The sequence below is a fragment of the Pangasianodon hypophthalmus genome, chromosome 11 (genome assembly GCF_027358585.1).
Source record: "Pangasianodon hypophthalmus isolate fPanHyp1 chromosome 11, fPanHyp1.pri, whole genome shotgun sequence".
In the NCBI taxonomy this organism is placed as follows: domain Eukaryota; kingdom Metazoa; phylum Chordata; class Actinopteri; order Siluriformes; family Pangasiidae; genus Pangasianodon; species Pangasianodon hypophthalmus.
The window spans coordinates 2,768,594-2,795,395 of NC_069720.1; the positions used below are offsets into that span (position 1 = coordinate 2,768,594).

General features: G+C 40.2%; 1 protein-coding gene across 7 annotated transcripts in view; it reads left to right on the top strand.

Annotated features, from left to right (window-relative positions):
* Positions 1 to 12,354, top strand: part of zfhx3b (zinc finger homeobox 3b) — a 376,578-nt gene extending 364,224 nt beyond the window's left edge. For all 7 annotated transcript variants that reach the window (XM_053237891.1, XM_053237890.1, XM_053237886.1 and 4 more), the window contains 2 exons: positions 60 to 5,540; positions 5,709 to 12,354. In XM_053237891.1, coding sequence (XP_053093866.1) covers positions 60 to 5,540; positions 5,709 to 7,426 — 7,199 coding nt within the window. In that variant the 3' untranslated portion in view covers positions 7,427 to 12,354. The remainder of the gene's footprint in view (positions 1 to 59; positions 5,541 to 5,708) is intronic.
* The last annotated feature ends 14,448 nt before the right edge of the window (positions 12,355 to 26,802 follow it).

Sequence of the window (26,802 nt, forward strand, 5' to 3'; positions counted from 1 at the left end):
ATACACATAAAAAGCCCTACTTTTATGTCACTAACATGTATCGTTGTATCTGATTGTAGATGCTACAGATGTTGAAGCTGATAAAGGAATTCCTCTGGTCTCAGACATAATTGAATCTCGCAAGTCACCTCTTGAAGATCAACATCCTGCAAGAGACGACACTACTGGATTCCTCTGCTGGAAAAAGGGCTGTAATCAAGTATTCAAATCCTCCAATGCTCTCCAGATACACTTCAATGAGGTCCACAACAAAAGGCCACAGCTCCCCGTCTCTGATCGTCACGTTTACAAGTACCGTTGCAACCAGTGCAGTTTGGCATTCAAGACAATTGAGAAACTGCAGTTGCATTCTCAATACCATGTCATCAGAGCAGCCACCATGTGTTGTCTCTGTCAGCGGAGTTTCAGGACACTACAGGCCTTGAAAAAACACCTGGAGTCCAGTCACCTTGAACTGAGTGAAGCTGATATTCAGCAGCTCTATGGAGGCTTACTAATGAATGGAGATCTGATGGTTATTGGTGACCCTTCACTTGGAGAGGACCAGGGAGGTCTCATTGATGATGAGAAAGAAGGTGAGGACAGTGATCCTGAGGAGAAACAGAGTCCAACTGGCAGTGATTCTGGATCATTACAAGAAGACTCTGGATCTGAGCCCAAACGAGCTCTGCCATTTAGGAAAGGTCCCAATTTCACCATGGAGAAATTCTTAGACCCTTCTCGTCCTTTTAAGTGTACGGTCTGCAAAGAGTCCTTTACCCAGAAGAATATTCTTCTAGTACATTATAACTCTGTGTCACACTTGCATAAGGTCAAACGGGCTCTGCAGGAATCCACTACAGGTCAACCGGAGCCAACCAGTAGTCCTGATAATAAGCCCTTCAAATGCAGCACTTGCAATGTCGCATACAGTCAGAGCTCTACACTGGAGATTCATATGCGCTCTGTCCTGCACCAGACCAAAGCCAGGGCAGCCAAACTTGAAGCAGCAGGTGGAGGCTCCAGTTCTGTCAGCAGTGGCGGTTTAAGTGGAGGCACCTCAAATAGCACTTCTACTCCCAGCCCTATCCCATCAACTAACTCAACAACCAGCTCAAGCAACAACAGCTGCTCTCCAGCAGGGGTTCAGACAGCACAGAGCATTCTGGGGGGAAACCAGTTGAGTCAGTCTCAGAACCTTGAGACCATGTCTAACTCAACTTCTCATCCTCCTCCTTCTGAGAACCATGAGGTGAAAAAAAAGAAATTTGCAGACATGCTGTCCTCAAGAGGCCACCAGCAGCTCCAGCAGCAGCAGCAGCAGTTGGCACAGGCTCAAGCGCAAGCCCAGGCCCAACTTCAACAAGAGCTCCAACAGCAAGCTGCCCTCATTCAGTCCCAGCTGTTCAACCCACTACTCCAGCACTTCCCAATGACAGCAGATGCACTTTTGCCCCTTCAGCAGCAACAGCTTCTATTTCCTTTCTATATCCCTGGGGCAGAATTCCAGCTAAATCCAGAAATGAACTTGAACAGTTCTTCACTGAACCTAAGTGGCTCTGCTGCCTCCTTGTTGGAGGAGCAAAAGAACCAGGCCCAGCAGGCCCAACAGAGCTGCCTACAACAGCAACTGATGCATCATCATCTTCAGCAACAGCACCAAGCCCATTCCCACTCCCAGGCATCAAGCCAAATGGCTTTGCTTCAGCAGAGTGCATCTCTCTCACACCCTGTAGAAAAAAAACCAAAGTCGCTTGTTCCTCATAGTGAAAAGGACAGAGATCTGCCAAAGGATAAAGAAATGAATGATAAAACAGAGGATCATGCTCCAAAGGATATCCCAGACAATTTAAAGTCCAAAGAAAAGAAAGATATACCACAGACTATAGCTAATTTGAATCAGGACAGTGGATGCCTTCCACCGAGGATTGCATCAGATGCTCGTGGGAATGCTACCAAAGTGCTACTGGAGAATTTTGGATTTGAATTGGTGATTCAGTACAATGAGAACAAACAGAAAGCTCAGAGAAAGCCCACAGGATCTGTGTCTGCACCAGGTGGTATCACTAGAGTTGTGGACCCTGTTGAGGGACTGGAGAAATTGGAATGTGAGGCCTGTGGAAAGCTCTTTTCCAACATATTAATACTAAAAAGTCACCAGGAGCATATCCATCAGGCCTTCTTCCCATTTAGATCACTAGAGAGGTTTGCTAAGGAATACAGAGAACAATATGACAAGCTATACCCACTAAGACCACAAACACCTGAGGCTGCTCCTCCCCCACCACCACCTCCTCCACCCCCGCCACCACCTCCTCCTCCACAGAGGGTACCAACACCGAATATTCCTGTCTCTGCCCCTGCACTCACTCCACCAACTGCGTCAACCCCACAGCCCCAGGGTCCACTACCTCAGATTCCAATGCCAATGGATCTTCCTCTCTTCTCCCCACTCATGATGCAGCCAATGTCCCTCCAGTCATTACCTTCTCAAATTCCTGCGCAGTTACAAGCTGTTGAGCCTGGTCTAGCCACTGATCTTGCACAACTGTACCAGCAGCAGCTCACACCTGCTATGCTGCAGCAGCAACAGAATAAGAGGCCCCGCACCCGTATTACAGATGACCAGCTAAGGGTTCTAAGGCAGTACTTTGACATAAACAATTCACCAAATGAAGAACAAATAAAAGAAATGGCAGACAAATCAGGACTTCCACAGAAAGTCATTAAGCACTGGTTTCGAAATACTCTCTTCAAAGAGCGACAGCGCAACAAAGACTCACCCTATAATTTCAACAATCCCCCTATCACTACTCTGGATGATGTCAAAATTGACTCTAAACCACCTTCACCTGAGCCCCAAAAACCAGAGTCCTATGGCAGTAAGAGGTCCTCAAGGACACGGTTCACAGACTACCAGCTTCGAGTACTGCAAGATTTCTTTGATGCTAATGCATACCCTAAAGATGATGAATTTGAGCAGCTGTCCAATCTTTTGAGCCTACCAACTAGGGTCATTGTTGTTTGGTTCCAGAATGCCAGACAAAAAGCTCGTAAAAATTATGAGAACCAGGGAGATGGAGCAAAAGATGGTGAGCGGCGTGAGCTGTCCAATGACCGATACATTCGCACTACTAACTTGAACTATCAGTGCAAGAAGTGCAGCCTGGTCTTCCAGAGGATATTTGATCTTATTAAACATCAAAAGAAACTTTGCTACAAAGATGAAGATGAGGAAGGGCAATATGACAGTCAAAATGAAGACTCAGTTGATCTCTCACATGAATACTTTTCATCTTCTGGGTCATCAGGTCACACACCAATGTCATCATCCTCAAGCCTTTGCCCTCTTCCACCTTCATCCACATCATTCTCTCATATAACGTCATCTGAGAAGGTAGAATCTACATCCACAAACACATCAAACTCTTTTGATGAGAAATCCAAAAACTCCGCAGAACCATCTCTGGGTCCAAGAGAGCAGTCATCTCTGAAACAGGAAAGCAGTCAACCAGCTGAGATTCCACAACAAAAACCACCACGAGAGGAAAAGGTTCAACTCACCCCAAAGAACACAAAGCTTTCATCACCTTCCCTCTCTCAACAGCAACAACATAGTGCTGCTTCAGCCTCTGCCTCCCATACCAGCCAAACCCCCTCCCAAAGTTCTCTCATGGCTCTTAATCCCCATTTAGCCTCACAGCAGCAGCTGGCCCAGCAAATGATTCCCTACCAGTGTGAGCAGTGTAAACTTGCTTTTCCTTCATTTGAGCACTGGCAAGAACACCAGCAGCTTCACTTCTTGAGTGTTCAAAACCAATTTATTCATCCTCAGTTCTTGGACCGCCCAATGGACATGCCTTTTATGTTATTTGACCCCAGCAATCCTTTGCTGGCTAGCCAGCTCCTTGCTGGAGCATTGCCACAAATACCAAGCAGCTCTGCCACCTCTCCATCAACACCTACATCCACCATGAACTCCCTAAAGAGGAAGCTAGAGGAAAAAGCAGGCACTAGTCCAGGGGAAAATGATAGTACCAACAGTGGGGAAGAACCACAAAGAGACAAACGTCTTCGAACCACTATTACACCAGAGCAGCTTGAGATCCTGTACCAGAAATATTTATTAGACTCTAACCCCACCCGAAAAATGCTTGACCATATTGCTCATGAGGTGGGGCTCAAGAAAAGGGTGGTGCAAGTATGGTTCCAAAACACCAGGGCCAGGGAAAGAAAAGGACAGTTTCGGGCTGTTGGGCCAGCTCAAGCCCATCGTCGTTGTCCCTTTTGTCGTGCCCTCTTTAAAGCTAAAACTGCCCTGGAAGCCCACATCCGTTCACGCCACTGGCATGAGGCAAAGCGTGCTGGTTACAACATAACACTTACTGGTTTGCTATCTGAACAAGATGGCATGCACTTGAAGATGGATCCTCAGGATATTGCTAACTTTTCTCATATTGGTTCTTCTAATAATGACGGCCAGTGCTCATCTCTGTCACCTGTGAGTAAAACCATGGACTTGTCTCCCAAAGCACTTTTAAGTCCAACATCGATTAAGGTTGAGGGAATGGAGGAATTTGAAAGCCCAACCATGTCATCAGTAAATATTAGCTTTGATCAGAGCAAGCTTGATAATGATGATTGTTCTTCTGTGAACACTGCAATTACTGACACCACTACCGGTGATGAGGCAAATGCAGACAATGACAATGCTGATATGAAGCACAGCCACAACAGTGGAGACTTCTTGTCTAAGACTGGAGGATCAGTCCCATCTCTTGAGAATGATGACCAGATGTCTTCAGGACTAGTGAGTCCTGCAACAAGTTATTATGCAAAAGACTTTGAAAATGAAAACATGGTGGATTACAGTGAAACATCTAGTCTGGCTGACCCCTGCTCACCAAGCCCTGGGGCATCTGGAAGTAGAAGTATTGACAGTGGAGATAGGCCAGGCCAAAAGCGCTTCCGAACTCAGATGACTAACCTCCAGCTGAAAGTCCTTAAATCCTGCTTCAGTGATTATAGGACTCCTACGATGTTGGAGTGTGAGGTACTCGGCAATGATATTGGACTCCCAAAAAGAGTTGTACAGGTCTGGTTCCAGAATGCTCGTGCTAAAGAAAAGAAAGCTAAGCTTAGTATGGCTAAGCACTTTGGAATCAACCAGACTTCATATGAGGGACCTAAGACAGAATGCACCTTGTGTGGTGTAAAATACAGTGCACGTCTCTCAGTGCGGGATCACATCTTCTCCCAGCAACACATCTCCAAGGTGAAGGAGACTATCGGAAGCCAGCTTGACAAAGAGAAAGAGTACTTTGACCCAGCCACTGTTCGTCAGCTAATGGCCCAGCAAGAGATGGATCGCATCAAGAAAGCCAATGAGGTTCTTGGTCTGGCACAACAACAAGCCATGCAGCAACAAGGGATGTTTGACAGTCCAGCCTTGCAAGCCCTCAATCTGCAGTCGGCCTATCCAAATCTGCAAGGAATACCCCCGGTTCTCCTGCCAGGGGTTGGAAGCCCTTCCCTTCCAGGTTTTAACTCAACCAACTCAGGTATGTCATTGGTAGCCTTCAAAATGTCAGATACACCATATATTGACTTATTTGATAACTAGTTTTGCAATGTATCCTTTTTTTTACGCTGTGACATTGATTGTATTGGTTATTTGTCTAGTGTTGATGCACAGATGATCGTATTAATTCTGTGTTGTTTTCTTTTAGCTTTAACCCCTCCAAAACCTCCAAACATGCTAAACATGTCCGGTGCCAGTGTACCTTCACCCAGTCTCCCCACATCTGGTTTACCCAACAAAATCCCCTCTTCTTCCTCTTTGGCCTCACCCAGCCCAGCTCAGGCCAGCACTTCTGTTGCCCACTCAACTACTACTACCACACCCACATCAAACTCCCTGACCACCCAACTAGGCCCCCGGGCTGATCCTCTCAAAGAGCGTGAAACTGAGAAAGCCAGGGAGAAAGAAAAGTCCAAGGAAAAAGTCGAGAAGCCCTCCACACCATCCTCAACTGCGGGTACTCCTGCTCCCTCCACTTCTGCTGCCAGTGCCAAGAAAGAAAAACCAGACACAGCTGTTCCAGCCACCTCAATGCCAACTCCTGGCATGGAATATGTGGTTGATCCTGCTCAGCTTCAAGCTCTGCAGGCTGCTTTAGCATCAGATCCAACAGCACTGCTTACCAGCCAGTTCCTGCCCTATTTTATGCCAGGTTTCTCTCCATATTATGCCCCTCAGATTCCAGGGGCACTTCAAGGTGGATACCTTCAGCCTATGTATGGTATGGAAAGTCTTTTCCCCTACAACCCAGCTTTATCACAAGCCCTGATGGGGTTATCACCAGGATCACTGCTCCAGCATTACCAGCAATATCAACAGAGCCTGCAGGAAGCACTTCAGCAGCAGCAGCGACAGCTTCAGCAAATCCAGCAACCGAAAGCAAGCCAAACCCCAGCTTCTTCTCAGCCTTCGGTGGACCGCAAAGATTCTGCCAAAGATCCAGTAAAAACAGAGGAGAAGAAAGGCACTCTCCCAGTTGATACCTCTTCACATAATAACTTACCCCCTGAGCAGCATGAAGTGGATGGTAAAGGTGCAGACCCTCTTCTTGACCAATACATTGTCCCCAAAGTTCAGTATCGGCTGGCGTGCCGCAAGTGTCAAACTGTTTTCAGCAAGGAGGAAGCAGCTATCAGCCACCTGAAGTCAATCTGCTTTTTTGGTCAGTCTGTGGCAAACCTGCAAGAGATGTTGCTTCGAGTCCCCAGCAGTGGCAGTATAGCTGAGGGTAGCCTCTATGACTGCCTGGCATGTAATGTCACTCTGGATGGGGACAAAGCACTTAGTCAACACCTGGATTCATCCTTGCACAAACACAGAACAATCACGCGATCAGCCAGAAATGCCAAAGAGCACGCTACTAGTTTATTACCTCACTCTTCAGCCTGCTTCCCCGATCCTAACACCGCATCTACCTCGCAGTCTGTCACCCACCCAAACAACACCGCAACATCCCCCCCGCCAACGACGTCAAACACCACGCCATCCTCATCTGTGTCTGCATCCTCATGCTCCTCTGCCACAGCTGCCACACTTAACACCACAGCTGCCAGCAAACCCTGGCCCCAGGCCCCTTTCTCTAAAGCTTTAGCTGGAAAGCCCAATGCCACCCCTTCGACATCATCCTCTTTTCCTCCAGTATCCTCACCTTCAACGGTTACCTCAAGTTCATTGAGCACCTCAGGGGTTCAGACCTCGATACCAACAGACGTCTTTACCGACGAATCTGACTCTGACAGCAGTCAGAAATCAGCAGACAGGCTGGGCAGGTTGGCAGAGGAGCCACAACAGCCCAGCTGTCTCAAAGACAGTGATAGTTGTAGTAGTAATATGGCTAGTGTAGGAACAGACTCCATCAGACTGTAAAAGAGCTTTCAACGATGGACGATATTTTAAAAAACAAAAAACAAAAAAATAAATAAAACACAAAAGCTAAAAAAAGCGGCGATGTTTAAAATATGTTTAAAAGTATACGAACCAATTTCAGAAAAAAAAGATGTGTAAAGACTAACTGCAATTCCAAAGCTTGTAACCAAAAATTTAAATGTTAGTGGATTGTTTTCCCATATGAACATGCTGGTTTTAATTTGTTTCAACTTAAGTATATAGCTATATGTATACACATATATTAAATTAATAAAGAAGAACACTGCAGCTTGACATGTGGATAATGCTAAGGGAGTGCTGCACTGCAAAGGACTGCCTCAAAACCGCAAAAATCAGATGGGCCCCAGATTCTGTCTATACAAAGAACTCGATAATGATGCACACCTTGTTTGCATAGGTATGTCCACCTAATAGCACAGTCACACAAAGCCAGTATGTACTGTATGGGAGAATAGTCTTACCGTTTTCTTGCTATCTAAGCATTCAAATACCAATGGCTTGCTAATGAAAAAAAGAATGATGTAATGTCTATTTTATTCTCAGGTCAACAGCTCACAACCTTTTTTATGTTACATTATTTTATTCATTTCGTTCCTGACAAATGAGAAAACATTTCTGTTTTTGTATTACTTTTAATAGAAATTCTTTTGGAAGTGATATGAACTAAGACAGAGCTTTCTGGGAATCCAAATGGGTAGCTAAACTGCTAAAATTCTGTTAAATGGGATATAAAACTCTCCCACCATACCCAAACAAGAAATGCAGTGAGGGATTTTTTTTTTTTAAGAAAAAGAAAAAAACCTGTATTTATGATTGATATAAACATTTTTCGTGTTAAGTAGATTGTTGCATTGGAAATAAATTTAAACAGTATGGTAGATTGAATAATCTTTGTGTACATTTAGCTTTTGTATTGTCCAACCTTAAAGCGCTTCATTTGATGTTGTCTTGGTCATTCCAATAGACTAGATTAAGGAGCAGGAACTGATCTGTACTTTATTTCAGTATAGTCAAATCCGCATCTTGGATTTTGTTCACCCAAACTGCCACCAACAGACTCGGCAGAATCCCTTTGGTTTCATGAGGGGTTTCTTTCCTTTGACGGTTGGTGCAGCACCTGACCAAAAAAAGGAAAAGAGATCTGTTTTGAAAATTATTATTCACTTATATTTGTGTTACCTATTGTGCACTTACAAACGTCTCGACTTACTTTATCTCTGTCTTTTTTTTGTGTGTGTGTGTTAATCTCTCCTTCCTTTTTTTGCTTCCACTGCATTTTGTAGGTACGGAGATCTTTCTCCTTTGGCACTACAAAGCAGATGTGTATTTTATGCAGTGTGGCTGCAGTCTGTTATGGGCTTTAATTTTTTTTCTTTTTTTTATTATTTCTTCCTTTTTTTGTTGTTGTTGTCATACAAGAAAAAGAATAATAATAATTCTCACGCTTTAAAACGAAAAGAAAATCCAAAGACTAAACACTTTCACCATTGGTGCATAAAGATGAGAAAAGAGGCTTCTTTATACTTGAGAATTTGTTGCAGTTTTTAAGAAAAGAAAACAAAGTTTTAAAATAAAAGGCGTACGCATCAGAGTTGCCGTCTTTGCTTCTTTGCAAGCAGACAGGTAGCTTTTTTACGTAGAAAAATACCAAGAATACCAAAAACCAAAAAAGGACATTCGTCCTTGCATTGTGGAGTAGCACCATTACAGAGCCATTGCAGTTTGTAAGATAGAAGTGGAGAATCTCTTTGTTTAACTCTTCTTGTCACACGAGATACTTTTTTTTTTTTTTTTTTTTTTAAAGAAAATGTATAAGGTCTGGTCTCTGAGGACATACGTTTTGCTGCTAATGTAGATTTTGAAAAAGAAGAATACCTAGATGCATGCTCATTTTACTTCTTGGCTAAGCTTTAAAAAAAAACAAACAAAAAAAAAAACTGAGTAAACCATTTCCCTGCCTCTGCGACATTTTTTCTTCTTGTTGCAAAAACGGAACTTTGAAGACTGTGAATATATGTTCCAAAGGACATTTTGGCTTTATTGTTTTCTTTCTTTTTCTTTCTTTCCTTCTTTCTTTCTTTCTTTCTTTCTTTTTTAACAGACCAATGTCAAAAAGCCAATGATCTGTTATGTTTGTAAAGAACAGTGCATTCCAAATAGCGCATCTGATTTCTTAAGAAATGACAGCATCTTTATATTGAATTTGAGTACAAGTCTATTTTCTCCCACATTAACAATGACTGTAATTCCGCCATCTTGGGTTAATGAACATCGCCGTTTTTGGAGTCGTGTAAGGGAGTTCACGTCCCTGCAGCCAGTTAAGGCTGTTTGCGCACTTGAAATAGATCATCATGTAACAGTGGCTAACCAAAAATGTACATATTGTAATGCATCTGGTCCTAACATGTCTCACTGGTCTAGTGTCATCATGCCTCTCCGTCTTTAAAGAGTCTGAGAAAGAAATAAAGTGTGGAATGGTGGCCTCCCCTTGTGGAAAATCAAGTAGGGACCTGCCCCAGGTTTCTGCAGGGTGTAAAGCCAATTTTTTGGTGTGTATTACTACAGCTTTTCCAAGGGACATCTTCATTCCAAAGCGTTATAAGACTGGAAAAAAGCAGCAGTGTTTTTATTTATTAATATTTTAGATGGTGATTCTTACCTTTTTGTCCAAAGAGGTCAATGGAAATGGTTCTGTTTAATCCAAATTTCCCCATTTTTTTTTTTTTCTTTTTTAATAAAGAGTCTTTTTCTCACCAAAAAGGATTCATTTGAACTGGCCACAACTGTACAGCAAGTGTATTGGCCTACATGGTACATTGCTGCAATCTAGGAAGTGTGTTAAAGAATGTTACGTCTTGCAGAGCAATGTGATTTGGTGTTTAAAAAAAAAATCTGCATGCTATTGAAATTTGGTCGATTATTTTATTTTATTTTTTGGTATGCAAAGCTTGCCACTTCTGTTCAATCCTGTTACCTAAAATATTTTTTTTCCATAATTATTTGTAAGAATTCTGATGTATAGTTTATTTTTTAATGCTTTTTGCTTCGACTTTCATTTCAAATCATGTCGGACATTTATTATTTTCATATAACTATTTGTATTTTATTTTCTGTATATTAATTTGTGTTGATGTTTTTTTTTGTTGTATGCATAAATTAACGTTGTAACACCAGCTTTAAATTTCAATCACTTTTTTTTTTATTCTAAGACCTGGCCACTTTAATGGTGTACCAATGTTCCTCTATTTGTCTTTCTCGACAATGTTTGATCTCTTGCTTCCAAAGTGTTCTCTTTATTTAATGGGCTCTTTATTTTGTGAGGGATGAAGTTCAGATCCTCACAATCAACTCTGCCAGCATGGACTGTGTGTGTTTTGTTTTGTTTTTTTAGGAGTCAACATCAGTTTATTTAGTTTTGTATTTTATTATTTTTCTCCACTTTCATTTCACACCAAAACATTCAAAACTGCAAAGCTGTTTCTTCAGTACAAGGGAAAGTTTTTTTTGTTTGTTTTTTTCCTCCAGAAAGTCCTAATAATTTGGTAATGAGAAATTGATACTGAAGCACTGAGCAGTTTTTTTTATTCACTTCATTAAATATATGTATGTGGCCAAAGCATAATGCAGATGAAAAGTTGGTGCCCCTGATGAGTGTATATTTATTGTGGCACAACGCAACACATGACTGAGATACATCAACTCTCATTGGGATACTTGATTTTTTTTTTTGGACACTTTGCAAAGAGAGACAGAAGGCAGGTTTTGCTGTAGAGGTCATCCTTTTTGCCCACTGTGAAGAAACATGTATACAGATATAGATATATTTAAAGAAGACATCAACTTTTTTTTAAATGACAAAGAAGGAAAACAAAGAGAACCGAACTCTGGGAAGCTTTGGAAAATGTCGTTAAAATGTCTAGGAAGGCTGTCAAAACTGGGGATGGGAGCCAAAGGCAGGAAAAATAATCAGAGGCGCCTCTTGATATCAAGTCATTATTTAATTACTGACAATATGCCTATGGAAACAGACTCAGCAACCAGTGGACATACAGAATGTGAAAACAGAGAGGAATAAACCTGGAGACTTCTGGAAGTGGCTGGATCAGCCGCTTCTTCGGAATCGTGGATAAAATCCACAGGATGGACAGTACCACGCGTCTCTATTTTCACCCAGTCCATGGTGTTGCTACCTGTTTCATTTCTTCGTCTCGCCGACGGACAGCACTGACCTGGAGTCAGCCGAAAAAAATCTCATCAAACCATTGAAAAATAAAGGACTCGCTGTTCAAGGAGTGTGAGGGGTTTTCTTGGCTGTCATTCCTGAGGAAGCAGTTAAACACGAAAAAGCAAATGAAACCAAAATTAACAAGCAACCAAACAAAAAAAAACCACGAGCTCCAATTTCAAAGACAAACTGCTACATGGAGCTCTCTGTTCCTTTCGTGACTCCTGGTGCCACAATTTTTTTTAATGCTTTTTTTGTTTGTTTGTTTGATTTTATTTTTTATTTTCTTGAATTATTCCTCCTTTGAGCCTCACAAGAACGGCTCAGTGGCTCCAGGTAGCCCACCCGAGGGTAGAAAAAACAGCCTTGCAATGTACAAAAAAAGAGCAAGTTAAACCAAAAATGTTGTTCTTGATGTCTTTTCTATACTGTAGTCTTGTTAGCTTTTTTGTTACTGTAATTATATGATGAAGATTTCCAAACTGTACCAAATTACATGGAGACTAACATACATAAACCACATGGAACTTCAGACTTTTAAAGAAAAACTTTTGTCACAAAAAACCTTGTTGTCCTAGTTAAGTTGATTGTAGATGGTAATTGAATATACTCCTTTGAAAATATTTCATCAAGTATGTTTCTTGCTCATTGTGATACATTAAAAAGTATGAGCATAAATGCATTGCGGCTCCTGACTTCATTTCCTGATTTATGAGACGAATTTCAATCACATTCTTACACAAACTCTAGCTAAGTTTCTTAAATAAATGAGAAATAATTTATGAAAAAGAATACTACTGCAGTGTTTCACAATTGAACAACAGTATATATGCTAGTATACAGTAAGTTAAAAAAAAATTAGTGAGGTAAATATATCAATGTAAATATTCGGAATATAGTTTTCTTTTATTGAGGTGCATATTGTAACATCATTTACAGAATATTTGGTTTATATAAATGGCATCACTGTTAAAGCGTCCACCTAAGGCTAAATGTTCACAATCTTAGTATAATTTTGGAAAACACACTTTTTGTTTGAACCCCATATTAGGTCACTCGCTAAAAACGCTTCGCAGCATCGCCTGGCTTCGACTCTTACATCGTCTGAAAGATGCTGAAACCCTGGCTTATTACCTCTCATAACCTCACTCTTAGATTGCTATAGTTCTCTCTTCTTTGGCATCTCAGGTAAAACTTTAAATAGATGCCAACATGCTCAGAATTCAGCTGCTAGAGTCGTTATCCTGTATTGAATCAACTTAAATGTAAAAAAACAACTTTTTCCTACTTCGTTCTTTTTTCTTCAAAACAAATTTCCTCTGTCTTTTTTTAACAATCTAGGATGTTACAAAGACACTACATAAACGGATTATTATTATTATTATTATTATTATTATTATTAATATTATATATTGAAACTATAACCAAGCCTAATTTTAAAAAAATGCTATTAAAATGGTGCACTTGGCCACTTTCTCATAGTTCATTCTCTTGTCTTATAAATAAAAAGAGAATCACATGAGAAGGCTTCTTTGGTCAGGACAATAGACAAGATTAATTGAATCACATTAAGAACAAAATGTGCATCCACTAATTAGAAGTGGCTGTTTTCAGCTAATTGAGGCTAATTGCAGCTTCGAACCAATAAAACTCAGTGTGAAGTTATATGATTCATTCTGACGTCTGTAGTGGTTCAAATACAACATTGCTTAAAATCAAGCTCTATTTTAAAGACTGGAGTCAGACAACAGAGGGTGATGACTTCTCATTTCGTGTATATGCATGTGCATATACACAATATAGCTAAGTATGTGGCATCACACCCGTATGTGGGCCTTTCCCAAACTTTGGCCGCAGAGTTGAAAGAATGTCTGTTTATGACATTAAGAATGTAATGCTGTAGCTTTACAATTTCCTCTCACTGGAATTTTGGCCATGCCCAAACCTGTTCCAGCATGACAATGCCCCTGTGCACAAAGCAAGCTCCATGAAGACATGGTGTGTGAAGGTTGGAGTGGAAGAACTCGAGTGTCCTGCACAGAGCCCTGACCTCAACCCCACTGAACACCTTTGGGATGAACTGGAACACCGACTGCACCCCAGACCTCCTCGACATCCCAACATCAGTGCCTGATCTCACTAATGCTCTTGTAGCTGAATGAACACAAATCCCCACAGCCACGCTCCAACATCTAGTGGAAATTTAGTGCAATATGAGATCAAATTTGAGGGGTTTTTTGCCAATTCTTTGACAGAAAAATATAGATACAGTATATTTCACCAAAACAATTGGTAAGTGTTTTTATTAAAGGTTACTTTCTAACCTTGTCTTAGTCTCTTTACATCTGTCTGCAAAAATCACGTTGCGTAAGGACTACATTACCAAACGCAGTGGTAAAAATGGTCAGTCTGTTTAATCATAAGCCTAACCAAACATAAGCCTAACCAATTCAGCGCTTAGACACTATGTGTAGATGACAATGCGCAAAGTTTTAAAAATGTTTAATTGATCTCATAACAAGACAATAAAAACAAATTTAGCAACAAAACAGAGTGAATCAATTAGCAATTATTTCTTCAACGATGTTACCGTGAACAGAGATCAGTGGAGTGAAGAGACGACGATGAGGCTCGTGTATAAAATGCCGCAGGTGATGAGACAGAGACTGATGTGGCTGATGCTGAGAATCATTGAGAACTTTCTCATTGTAATCTTATTCTTTTATGGAAGCCCATTTCCGCTAGGTAGAAAAGAAAAAAAATTCCATATCATGTTTATTATTATATTATATTTTTGGCAGCAGCAGTATGGCCTAAATAATGGACTTATTATCTCAGTTTTCACTTATATAAATTTTTTTTGTTTGTTAAATTTCGACGTCTCACAATTTTGATTTATTATCTCAAAATTTTGAATTCTCTCTCAATTTCAATTTATTGTCTCAAATTTTTTTGACTTAATGCCTCAAAATTTAAATTTAGCATCTCAAAATTTCAACTTATCTCTAAATAACTTTAACCTACTGACTAATAAATCAAAATTTCCAGATAATAAGTCAAAATTCTGACATAATAAAAAAAAAAATCACCTTTTTTCTTTTCTACCTTGAGGAAATGATCTTTACAATTTTTCAGTAATGTGGTTTTTTGGTAAATAGTTTGGGTTATAAATGTAAAGGTAGATGGCCATCTTTTTGTGGAATTGGACTGAAACCTTCAAATGCTTTAGATTTTCTCCCTTTTCACTTTAAAATGCTAAAACTTTACTTCTGATTAAGATACATATTTCAGGAAAGATTGTACTTTTCAGACCTCCGTCACTCAAATACATTCCAGTGGTGGATTCGAGCTGATGCGCTGCTAACTGCTTAATAAGGTTGTTGTTGATTATAAGGAGGACAGAAATGCTTCCAGATGGTATATGAAAACCTCAGGGTGGACATTAGGCTTTCAGTTCTGCAATGGGCTTACTACAATCAGATGGGTTCTCCTGTCCTGCTGTCACTGACACTAGCTTTATGGTCAACGCTTATATAACCAATATGGACACGTTTTTATTTCCGTACATGAGCAACACTAGAAATGTGCCGCAGCTTGCAGCTATCGATGAAGGCCTTGAGTAGCACTGTATTTTTATCTTCACTGCGCTGTCAAAATTCAAAATAATGCTTCTCTAGGCACAGTGTTCCCTTAACCTTGTCATTTTTATATACTGCTATTTTTAAAATGGGTACAGACTTCATGACACGGAATTGATAATTTCTCTACACCCCTCACCGAAATATTTTTTTCCTCTCATTACAAAAACAGCAGCCAGTAGATTCCTGTGAGGAATGTGACACAGTTGCATCATATTGGTTTGATTATAATGCAAGATGTCTCTCTGTATGAAATGAGATGCTCTCACAAAACTGGAATAACACCAGGGGGTGGATGCTGGGCCTCTTTCACTGCTCACCAAGGGGAGGAGGGAAGGAACCTCCAAGGCCATGTGTTCTCCTATTAAAGCTGCCTTTAATAATAATAATAATAAAAAGAACTGCTTCATTATTATTATTATTATTATTATTATTATTATTATTATTATTACAACTTTACCGTCATCTGCTTCGTGCACCTTTCCATCTGGCACCTCGTATCATCTGATTTAAGAGATTTGTACAAAACGAGAGGAAAAGTGATACCACAAGAAGGGTAGAGTGACAGGATCCACAGTAAGGTCAGTGGGCAGGGATTTGGCCTGGTGTCTGAAAACATGTTTTTCACCACATCCCTGCTCGTGTTTCCCGAGCCGTTGTACATAAGCTCTCCTGTTTCCAATATGTCTTGCCTGCGGGGATGGTATTGTTTAAAAGTTTCTATACGATACGTGCCAGTGGATCCCCTGCAATGTGTTTCCCTCTGTAAGCATATGGTTCTAAAGGAGCTAAAAGATGTTTTAAGGGTCTCCTAGGCAGTTTAGTGCTTTAATACCTCCCATCACTGTCTTACCAATCAGAGCTGAAAGCAAGGACCATCCTGGTGAGAAGGGGATCCAGATTCACTCAGCATACTGAGCCAATTAACATGCAACGGTACATCTCGAATAAATTAAAAACACCCTAATCGGATCAGCGTGAAAAGCCACTTCCTTTTCAGCCCTTGACCAGATGGCACCAACGCTCAAATGAGGCATTGTGCCAATGCCAGGTCCAAGCTGTAATGTGTGAAATTAGGTTAACGCCTAGGTTAATGCGGAGCTCCCCCTTTTACTTCATGTGGCCTGGAGGTGAAAGGCCCACCTCTCTGAGCTCAAATGTAGTTACCCCCTAGCAGACCACTTGGTGATGAGGAAGCTTGTGTTTCTCCCAGCAGAGGAGCCGAGGACTTGTAGAGGACTCTTAGGGGTCCTTGATTCTTCTTTCTGAGTTGCAGAAAGAAGTATTATCACATGGATTGCCCTATGGTATACAGTGTAAGCTTCACTACCAAGCATTTATAGTGTACAGTTAAATACAAAGGTCACAATCTTTGGGGGAAAAAAGGTTAAATTTAGCCTCTTTAGGCTTGCTGTTTTTTGTTTTTTTTCAAACACCTGTGCATGTTTCTACATGTAGTCCTATGGGAAGGTGGGTAGAATGTGGTTGCTTTTATGAAAGAATGTGGCGCTGCTACCAGCATTTTTTTTTTTTTTTTGGTCACAGCAGAACAAGTTTTTCAGAAAAGCTCCTATCAGACCAATCAGATCACAGCTCCGGGATCAGGCAAGAAAAACAAGCATGGGAAGCAATGAGTGAAAAAATGAGTCTTGTTAGTAAATGAAAATAAGGACATTTACAACAAAATATTTAATTACCAATATTCCAATGTTGTACCGTAACTGTTTATTTTTGGGATGTTCACTTTAATTGTACATACGATCTCCATTTCAACTGTATTACTGGTTATAGGCTAGGCTAGTTATTTAGCTGATACTAGCTAGGACTGGTAAGAGTGTTGTTATGGTTACAGTGTGAACGTCACTTGAGCAGTTTTTCTTTTTTCAGTGCAAAAAGTGACCTGGCCAGCAGCTTTTCTAAAAGCAGTGTAAAGGATTCTTTGGTGTCCATCTGGTAGAACCCTGGTTCTACCTGGTGGAACAACTGATTTCTTTTTATTTGAAGTAGAAATTCTTTAGAAATTCAAAGAACATTTGAGGAACTCTTTGTAAATGTCGGTATTCTTTCAGCCAGAGTGACTGCAATGGCACAGGTTTATGGAATGTAGCTCTGTGATCATTGGGATTGTTTTAAATGGGAAGCACTGTTGTTTCACTGGCCACTTAGAAGCCAGCTTTATGCCCACAGAAACTTGGAGGAAAACCACAGACCAATACAGCTTCCCTGGTTTTAAACAACCACTCCAGTAGTAGACTCTGCACTTAACAAGCGTATAAGCATTATCAGTAGCTCTACAGTCTTGTATATAATCCACAGACCTCTCTTTGGAGATATGTACTGTCACAAATTCCTCCTCTCCAACCCCAGCACGGTTCTGAGCATGGTGAGCACAGTATCCATATGCTTTTGTTTACACGTCTGTGAAGTGTTATTTTTAATTTGAGTCCACTTTCAAATCTTGGCTGTTTTTTAAAATTTGTTTACTGATATTCCTTGATTGATGCTATTGGCACACATGCGTCCTGTCCCTCTCTCACCTTTACCAAGAATCTTTCTTGAAATCTTTGCCCATGTTTCTTTTTCTAACAGTTTAATTGTTGGCTTAGCAGAAAACCTTCTGCTCCAATGCGCAGGACTAATCCCTAACACACAGTCCAATGCGATAATGCGATCGAACATAAAGTGAAGCATTTTGTTTGGTCAGGGACCATTTTGGATTGGTGGAATGGGGTAAGGTGGTGGTGGTGGTGGTGGTGGTGGGGTGGAGAGGATAAGGTTCATATCCATGCACGCTTTGAATGATTCTCCTCTCTCTCCTCTTTCATTCTTCCATTTCTTGCACCTTTAGCTTCGGTGCCACTGTGTCTTCCTTCCGTATCGATGTCAAAAGCAAATTACACTTGGGCTGTGAGGACAGGTCAGACTAATTCAATCTCATCTGTCAGGAGAAATGATAGCTGAGGAGGATTTGGCAGGAGAGGCGTTCAGCAAAGGGCTTGATAGATTTAAATAGGAAAGACAAGTCCTCGTTTTGAATTAGGTAAAGTAGTAAGTCTCTGCTTTAAACAAGCTCAAAACAGCCAGTAGATGGTGATCAGATGGAAACGTGATGGGTGAATAGGACCAATTGACCAGTCTGATATCCCAGTCCTCATCTTTACAGGTTTTGTCATTTATTTACGTACAGTTTATTAGGTAGCACTGTCATCTTACAGCTCTTGGGTCCCTGGTTCCATCCAGAGCTCAGGTTACTGTCTGGGTGTGTCTGTGTGGATTTCCTCCAGGTTCTCCAGTTTCTTCCCACCCTTCCCAAGGTGATTTGGTGGCTTTCAATTCTCCCTAGGTGTGAATGAGTGTGTGCACGGTGCACTGTGATGGACCAGCGTCCCATCCCGGTTGTATTCTCGCCTCGCACCCAGTGTCCCCAGAATAGGCTCCGGATCCACCATGACCCTGACCAGGTTAAAAAGGTCTTACTGAATGAGGAATAAAAGAAGTAAACAGTGTATTCATTTTGGTTCCAAACACAGTAAGCACAAAGATCATTTCACCAAAAAAAATACTTTTGCCAAATTAAAATGAATAAATTTATGTATCGGCAAGAAATAAATCCAAACTTAGTTTCTGTACAGTCAGTAAAGTTTAAAATAAAACATTACAAATGAAAAAGGTAGTTAAGAAAAAAAAAACAATAGAGAGTACAATCAATCTTTGCGAGTTGATTGCTGATATTCTTAATTATTTTTGTATTGGAACTCAATAATTTACATTTATTTATGCAAATTAGGCTTTCATCTAATTAAATCCACATAAATTTGCATACTTAATAAAAACCAACAGTCTAGTCTTTTGATGCTGTTAGGATTAAAATATTTTTTTCACTGTCAAGATGCTCTCAAGAGAAAGACTTTTTTTAATAATTTTTGAAAATTATTATTATTGCTATTAATATCATGCACTGCTGTAAAAAATATAGCATTTTTCAGTATAATATTTTGGGCAATTCCTCTGTAATATCCTTTCGAATAGGAGTAGGAATGAAAATAATGTAGTGATACATAGAAACCGAGATTTTTGTGGAAATTTATGTTTAAAATGCAATGTGGTTTTATTGACTAGGGTTTTTCCACTCTAGTAAGTGTGGTTTACAAACGAATTAGACATAAGACATTAAAATATTGAGGTAAGACATTACAGGTAGAAACAACTATTTTGGTCACAAAAATCATTTTTTTCATGTATTTGGATAAATTGTATCTGTCATCTCTTAGACAGTAGCAATAAATTCAACAGAAAATGTTTTATTTCACTGTTCTTGTCCACTTATGACCATCTAAAACTTTGGTGAAAGCTGTAAGCTCCACCCACTCAGCACAATCATTGTCATGTCATATATCCCTGAAAAGCTTGTTTCCTGATATATACATCAATGTATGTGCCATGTTATGGTTACAATGTGTGTAGACAGATTAGTGCCCTCCAAAAAATGCAGTTAATCTTATGTTGAGGTTCCGAAGTGTTCCTGTTGCAATTCTACAAGAATGTTAGGGGGATAAATAAACAGCTTGCGAGCTGTGATTGAACTTCACAGTTGTCATGGAGTTTTGCCGCTCTTCTGTCTGAAGCCCGGGGGAACGTGGATAGTGTGTGTGTAAGAGGGTGTGTTGGCTGCCATTGGCCCACTGGCGGTGCATTTCCGTCTTCTGGATACAGGATCAGGTGTCGCAGTTTTCACAGTGCCTTCTGGTTCTGTTTAACAGGAAATGAGCTCCATCAGATGGAGTCTGAGCAAAACTGAGCAAAAATCGGGCCTGACAGGCAGGAATATTAGCCTTTGACGGCAGCCAATAATTGAGTGATCGGCTCCCCCCTCTCCCCGGTAATGAAGAGAATATGTGCAGGGAATGTGGCTGCCCTTTTCTTTATTCACTAACTGTCTCTCTCTCTTTCTTTTTCCTGCGCTTCTCATTTCTCCAATACCAAATAAATCACTTCAACAGAAATGGACATGTAGTTGTTTTCACTTCAAAGTTTCTCTTTAGGTCTCATCTCAGTAACCTAAAAGCGATGTTATGTAGAGAGTGAGAGAGAATGCGCTGAGAATTCTACACATAAGAGAAAACTTCTTTAACCCCTGGGATGTTTGTGGAGATTTATGCACGGAATGTATATGGTGCCATAAGAGAGTGGATCATTACACTTCATTATGGCTGTTTCTTTTCCCAATGCAAAAAAAAAGATAATGCAGAGACCATGCACATATGGTCTTTATCCATTTGCTGTCTATGCTACTGAATGGGCTTCTCAGATTGTTGGAGAGGTCTGGTAAAGCAATTTAACAGCTGAACATGTGGAAGTCAGGAGTGAGTGAGACAGAGAGAGAGAGACAGAGAGACAGAGAGAGAGAGAAAATCCATATATCTCCAGCCATCACACAGAGGAGTGCTTTAAAGTGGAATAAACCCACTCAGGATCACAAGACCATGCTCGTATTTAAATCCCAGGTCATGTGTGCTTTTAAGTGTGAACATTCTTAACTTACACCTGCATCCCTGAACATTCCCAGTGTAACATGTCTGCCGGACTAAGTGTCTGTAGGAAGCCATGCTTGTTCTAGGTTTAAAAACAGACTCGGTTACACAAAACTCTGCATCAGGTTTCACACGGTTCTGGGAAAAGATCTGAGCCACAGTGAGGTTTTAATATAATAATTGTCCTAAAGCTTGCTCTTATTATTATTATTATCATTATTATTATTATTATTTTTTAATTCCAGCTTTCTTCATAACTCTCTCCTGCATTTTTTTCTCCCTCTCTTAACCAAAATCATTTGTTGTGTGCTGCTGTGGGAAGGGCTTTAGGACAGGGCCCTGACCCTGGGCTGCTTGCTCTAATGATGGGAGGATGAAAGCGTTTGCGCTGGTTCCCAGGCCGGCCTGATAGGGGGTGCAGGCCTGTGAAATGGGGAGATAATGGAGACCAGGTGTGCTGTGAGTGCCAGAGACACTCCTCAGCGTGTGAGCTCGTCTTGCCGAGAGGGAGGGCGTCCCTCTGCTGCTCTCAAACACCCAGTCAGGCATCTCAACACTCTCTCTCTCTCTCTCTGTCTGTCATCCACATCTTTCTTTTTATCTACATTATTATTATTATTATTATTATTATTATTATTATTATTATTATTGTTCCTTTTTGTTTTCTCAGCTTATTGTTGCTGTTAGCTTTATTAGTCCACCGGACTCCTTAGGTTTTTATTGTCTGATAGTAAAGACATTTCGAAGAATGTGGGCTCTACAGAGGAGTGTGATTTTCTGCACTTGTAATGCATTTGTGTTGCCTGGCAGTTCATTGAGGTATTTCTGGAGACTTAGTCGAGCAGTGCCCAGTGCTCCAACTATGCCCAGAATCACACAAGCCCTACTAGGTCTCAGTCTTGAGGTCCATGGTTTTGCATTGTATTTCTACCTCTTTCACTGAGACATTTGCATCATCTGGGATGGCTTTATTAACGTCTGGATGGCGTGCATTGTTTATTGCAAATAGGTGCCACATAAAGTGTATCAAGTTTAAGGTAGCAGTAGAAGGGGCTGTTGAGAACAACGGACCAGTAGTACATTTTTTACTTTTGCAAGTACATGTTTAATGCACTGATTCTCTAATTTATGTCACATTTTTATGGTTTTCAATTGACTCACCCTCGTACCTTTCTAAAAGTCTAGGTTGCTGGAGAAAAAAATGTATGAGGGAAAAGACTAGCAGGAAGAAGGAGGGGAAAAGTGTTGACTCTTAAAATGGGAGAAGGATGTGCACAATTTCACGACGGTCCTGGAGGACGGCATTCCAAACTGCGTTCACATATTCCAATCTTACACAGCAAAATATAACATAAAGGCAGGATGGGATACGTAGACTTTGAAAAGTAGAGGACCAAGAATAGAACCTTGAGGTACACCTCAAGTAACAGGAGCTGAAGAAGATTTGTGTTTGTTGATGGTAATTAAACAGGTTGTAAATGTGGGTTTAATATACTTTAATAATGTGTGGCATTTTCTTTTAGTTTCTTACATGCCTTAGCTACCAGCAAAAAAACACAAAAGAGGCCTTAGCTAGCTAGTGCAATAGACATAATAGACACAGCTAATTTCATTAGCTAATTTCTTTGTTTAAAAGCTTTAATTTGTATGGCACTTCACGGATGTGAAGTGTTCAAGTTCAAGTTCAAGCTAGGGTTTGTTTTTAGGGGGCTCTCTTGCCGCGCTTCTGCTTTCTCGCGCACCACTTGCAACGTCCTCTCCCCTGGCCACCGGCATCAGGCAACGCCGAGGGCTGGAGGCCTGGTCCCCGCAGCAAGCTGAGATCGCGTAGCTTCAGCAGATCATCATGCAGAGAAGCTGTAGTGTTGTTTCTGAAGTTTAGAAGTGTCTGGCGGTGGTATACACGAACGCCGGTAGCTCCGATGTCCATGTGCCGTTAAACGTCGGGCTAAAGACAAAAATAGCACCATTTTGTATCTGGAGTGGCCGCTGCGTACTACTGCCGCGCCGCCATCTAGAATTTTTTTACGTCTATTACACTATTTGATGTATTAGACATAAATTTAAATTCAATAGCTACATAATAAACATAGCTATTTTCAGCTTGCCAAAATAGCAAGTTGGTGGCCTGGTTCATAGCGCACTTCCACAGGTCTTCTGTTCACAAAGTGCCTTACAGAGGTTTCTTAAATTGAAAGCTTTTTTAATTTAACGAATTAATTTATTTTCAGGATACTACGCCACTTCACGTCCATTTTCAGCTCTGGTGCACAGTTTATGATTAAAATAACAGCATTCTAACAAACCATCTTTATGTACCAGTTATTATTGTGAGCCTGAACTAATCACGCAAACAATAATAGTTTTTGTCACAAATCCATTAAATCCACTACTCGATGCTAATGTCCAGTGTTGTTAGATGTTTAATTTGAAAAGAAGACAGCTGAAATAACTAAATGCTACCCACTGGAATCTTACACAAGGATACAACTAGTAAAAAAAAACATTTTCTGTTTCTGACTTACAAAGATGAGATGGATTTCAGAAAGGAGATCATATGTTTCAACTTGGACCCAACATTCTTGCATAATATCTCACGCTGTCTCTTGGTGTAGATTTAAGGGAGAAAAAAAGCAGATTTCTGGAAGAAAAAACAAATGGCCATCTCCAACTCCCTCCCCCACTTGACTTTCTTGGAGCACCGGTCCTTTAGGACACCTGGGAGTCATGATACATTGATGTACCACTTACCAGATTTGTCTCAAAGTCTGATGTAATATTGCATAAATACATCTTTTTATGGTACTGCAATGCTTTAAGAGAAGACAGATAGACTGCACATGCTCTCTCTCTCACACACCATCTGTCTTTCTGTCTGTCTTTTCTTATTTCTCTCTTTCCAGCATGCTCTTTTCTTCGTCTCTTTCTCATATTCCCTTGCTCTGCGATGACGAGTATCCACAAGTTTGCAGCGTAGATTAGTTTTCACCTTATCTCTCATTCAGAAACGCCTCTATTTGTTAAGCGTTTACCCCTGGCGGCCGTGGTTAATCTGAAGTAGTTGAAGTTTTAAAAGAAAGGTCAGGCAGATCAGGCCGCAAAAGTGTTTCTAATCAGAGCAGACAGGCTCGCAAAGCTCCTCCGTAATTACAATCTAATTAGCAGGCACCAGACGAAATCCAGCATGCCATTTGGCATCAATAATTTAACTCTTTAGTGACTGGATTTAAAAAACACGTGTGAAGAGAAGGCAGCATGTATCTCTACTGCTGTCTCTTCTTTATCATCTAATAACAAATAACATGGTTGCAAATTTCAAAATCACATGACTTGAGGTACTATTTGCATACTAATGATATCACATTTACAAATATGTACATAAAATAAAAATAGGCTGTGCATTTTAGTTCATTCACTCAACCCTGTTACCTGAACACATTCACCCCTGTGAAATATTTGGAATATTCTATGTCACAAATCACATGTTCAACAGGAAGTTGCATCATCCGAATATCCAGACAAAGATCATTGGAAGAAAAAAGAGTAAGTACAATCGTTCATTTTAGTTGACGAGGTCACTTTGAAAGTGTAACCCTGTTAAACACATTATAGATTGAATGTAAATGGTTAATTAAAAAAAGGTTTTAGACTGTTCTTAATGTCCATTAGCATGGATGCTAGTTAACCACATTTTGTGTCTTTGGTAGTTTTGTGCTTAAAAAATAACCTCAACCCTGTTCCTTTCATTTCATTTAAGAACAAAATGCAGTTAGTGAAGAAACCGTGTGAAAACATGAGATATTGTTGCCTGACATGAGTTTTCTTCTATTAAATGTTGAAAAAGGATCAAATTAAAGTGATATTTAAGAGGTACAAGATACCCCAATTGTGGAATCACCTTCAATCTGCTTTCAAAATCCGAGCATTTTTTAAAAAATATTGTATAAAAGTGTCGCACATTGATCATTATATCATCCTTGATGAAAACACATGGTCTGAAATGACAGACTGAGCTGAGTTTCAGATGTTTCTAGAAGGCAAAGAGGGGGTTTAGTCACTAAATGCCTGTGATGTGCAGAGACAGGAAGCTGACAGATGCTAAAGCAATCGTTTTCGAAAGAATATGGGAATATTTCAAAGAGGACGATTTGATTTACTCGGTCTGGCTATCGAATCGCAGGAAGAGCAGACACATGCATCACTTCCAAATGAAGCATTAAAAACACAGAAATCTTGCTGAGTTGGTATATTAAAAACTCGTGTGTGGTGAAAACAGTGCTTCGTTCAGTACATTTCTGCTGTTTTAATTACAGCCCAGGCCTGGTGGAGAGAATCATTTTGACGTACAATTGTGTAGCAGTATGTAGAGTTATTGGCGTTCAAAGTACTTCTGGCAGAAGAGAGCATGCTGAGAGTTTGAGCGGAGGGAAATAGGATTTCAAAGACAGATCCCTATTACTTTGTGAATTAGGTTGTTTGCAGAAGAAAAGTGAGCTGTACCATTGGCCAATTGACTGGCCTAGATCGCATTTTTGTGTCCATTCCTCTTGGACTGAAAGACCTGATGGAATAAGTATTGACTGGTGAGGAAGGATTTGCAGGCTAAGGTCTGCTAAGCCTGTGTGTGTGTGTGTGTGTGTGTGCGTGTGTGTGTGCGTGTGTGTGTGTGTGTGTGTGTGTTTCTATAATACACAATATGTATCATGATACAACGATTTTCCAGCAATACAGTAGTGTTGCATTTAACAAAAAAAAAAAACTCTTGTTCTATTATTTATTTAATGTCTACAAAAATGAATTTTTATTTAGAAATATAATACATTTGTATTATTTATTATAATATTAATACAATTATTTATCATATAAATATTTAACACTGCAAATATTTTTTAAAGATTAAGTATATTTACTTAATGTGTTAAATATTTATAGAATAAACAGTGTTAAATATTTATAGAATAAACATACAGTAAGTATTTTTATACATAAAAAGAGAAGCGAGAGGTGAATATCCAGACAGGTTTGTGCTGACAGGAAGGCTACAGTATCTCAAACAACCATTCTTTATACCCATGGTGAGCAGAAAAGCATCTCAGAAAGCACAGCATGTCAAACCTTAAGGTGAATGGGCTACAACAGCAAAACACACACACACACACACACACTTTGGGTTCCACTCCTGTCACTCAAGAACAGAAATCTAAGGCTACAGTGGGCAGAGGATCACTGAAACTGGGCCCAGGCATGGCCTGGTCTTTTTCTAGTCTTCCAACTTTCCAGTTTTTTGCTCACCACAGTTACAAAGCGTGCATATTAGAGTTATTATAGACTTCCTGTCAGCATGAAACTGTCTGGCAATTCTTCTCTGACCTCTCTCATCAACAAGGCACTTACACCCACTGGATGTTTTTTGTTTTTCACACCATTCTGTGTAAACTCTAGACTCCTGTTATGTGTGAAAATCCCAGGAGATCAGCAGCTTCTGAAATACTCGAACCAGTCCATCTAGCACCAACAGCCATACAGGGTCAAAGTCACTGATACCACATTTCCCCCATACTGATGTTTGATGTGAACTTTAAGCTCTTGACCTGTATCTGCACGATTTTTTACATTGCACTGCTGCCACGTGATTGGCTGATTGGATAACTGAACGGATGTTCAGGTGTATAGGTGTTACTACTAGGGTTAGGGTTACTTACATGGAATACAAACAGTAATATAAACATGTGCACAGTAGCAAATTTAAACTGTAAACAAGGAGCGCATAGTAAGACAAACGTGTGTGTGTATGTTGCCCTATATTTTCCCATTCCTGTCTCCTGTCACGGTGCAGAAGTGCCGTATTCTCTTTCACAAGCGTAAACAATATTTTTAACACATTATTTCCCTACATCAATAAGCGTCGACAATCTTGTTATGGCATATTTATGCAAGACACCTCATAATGATAGTGTGGAT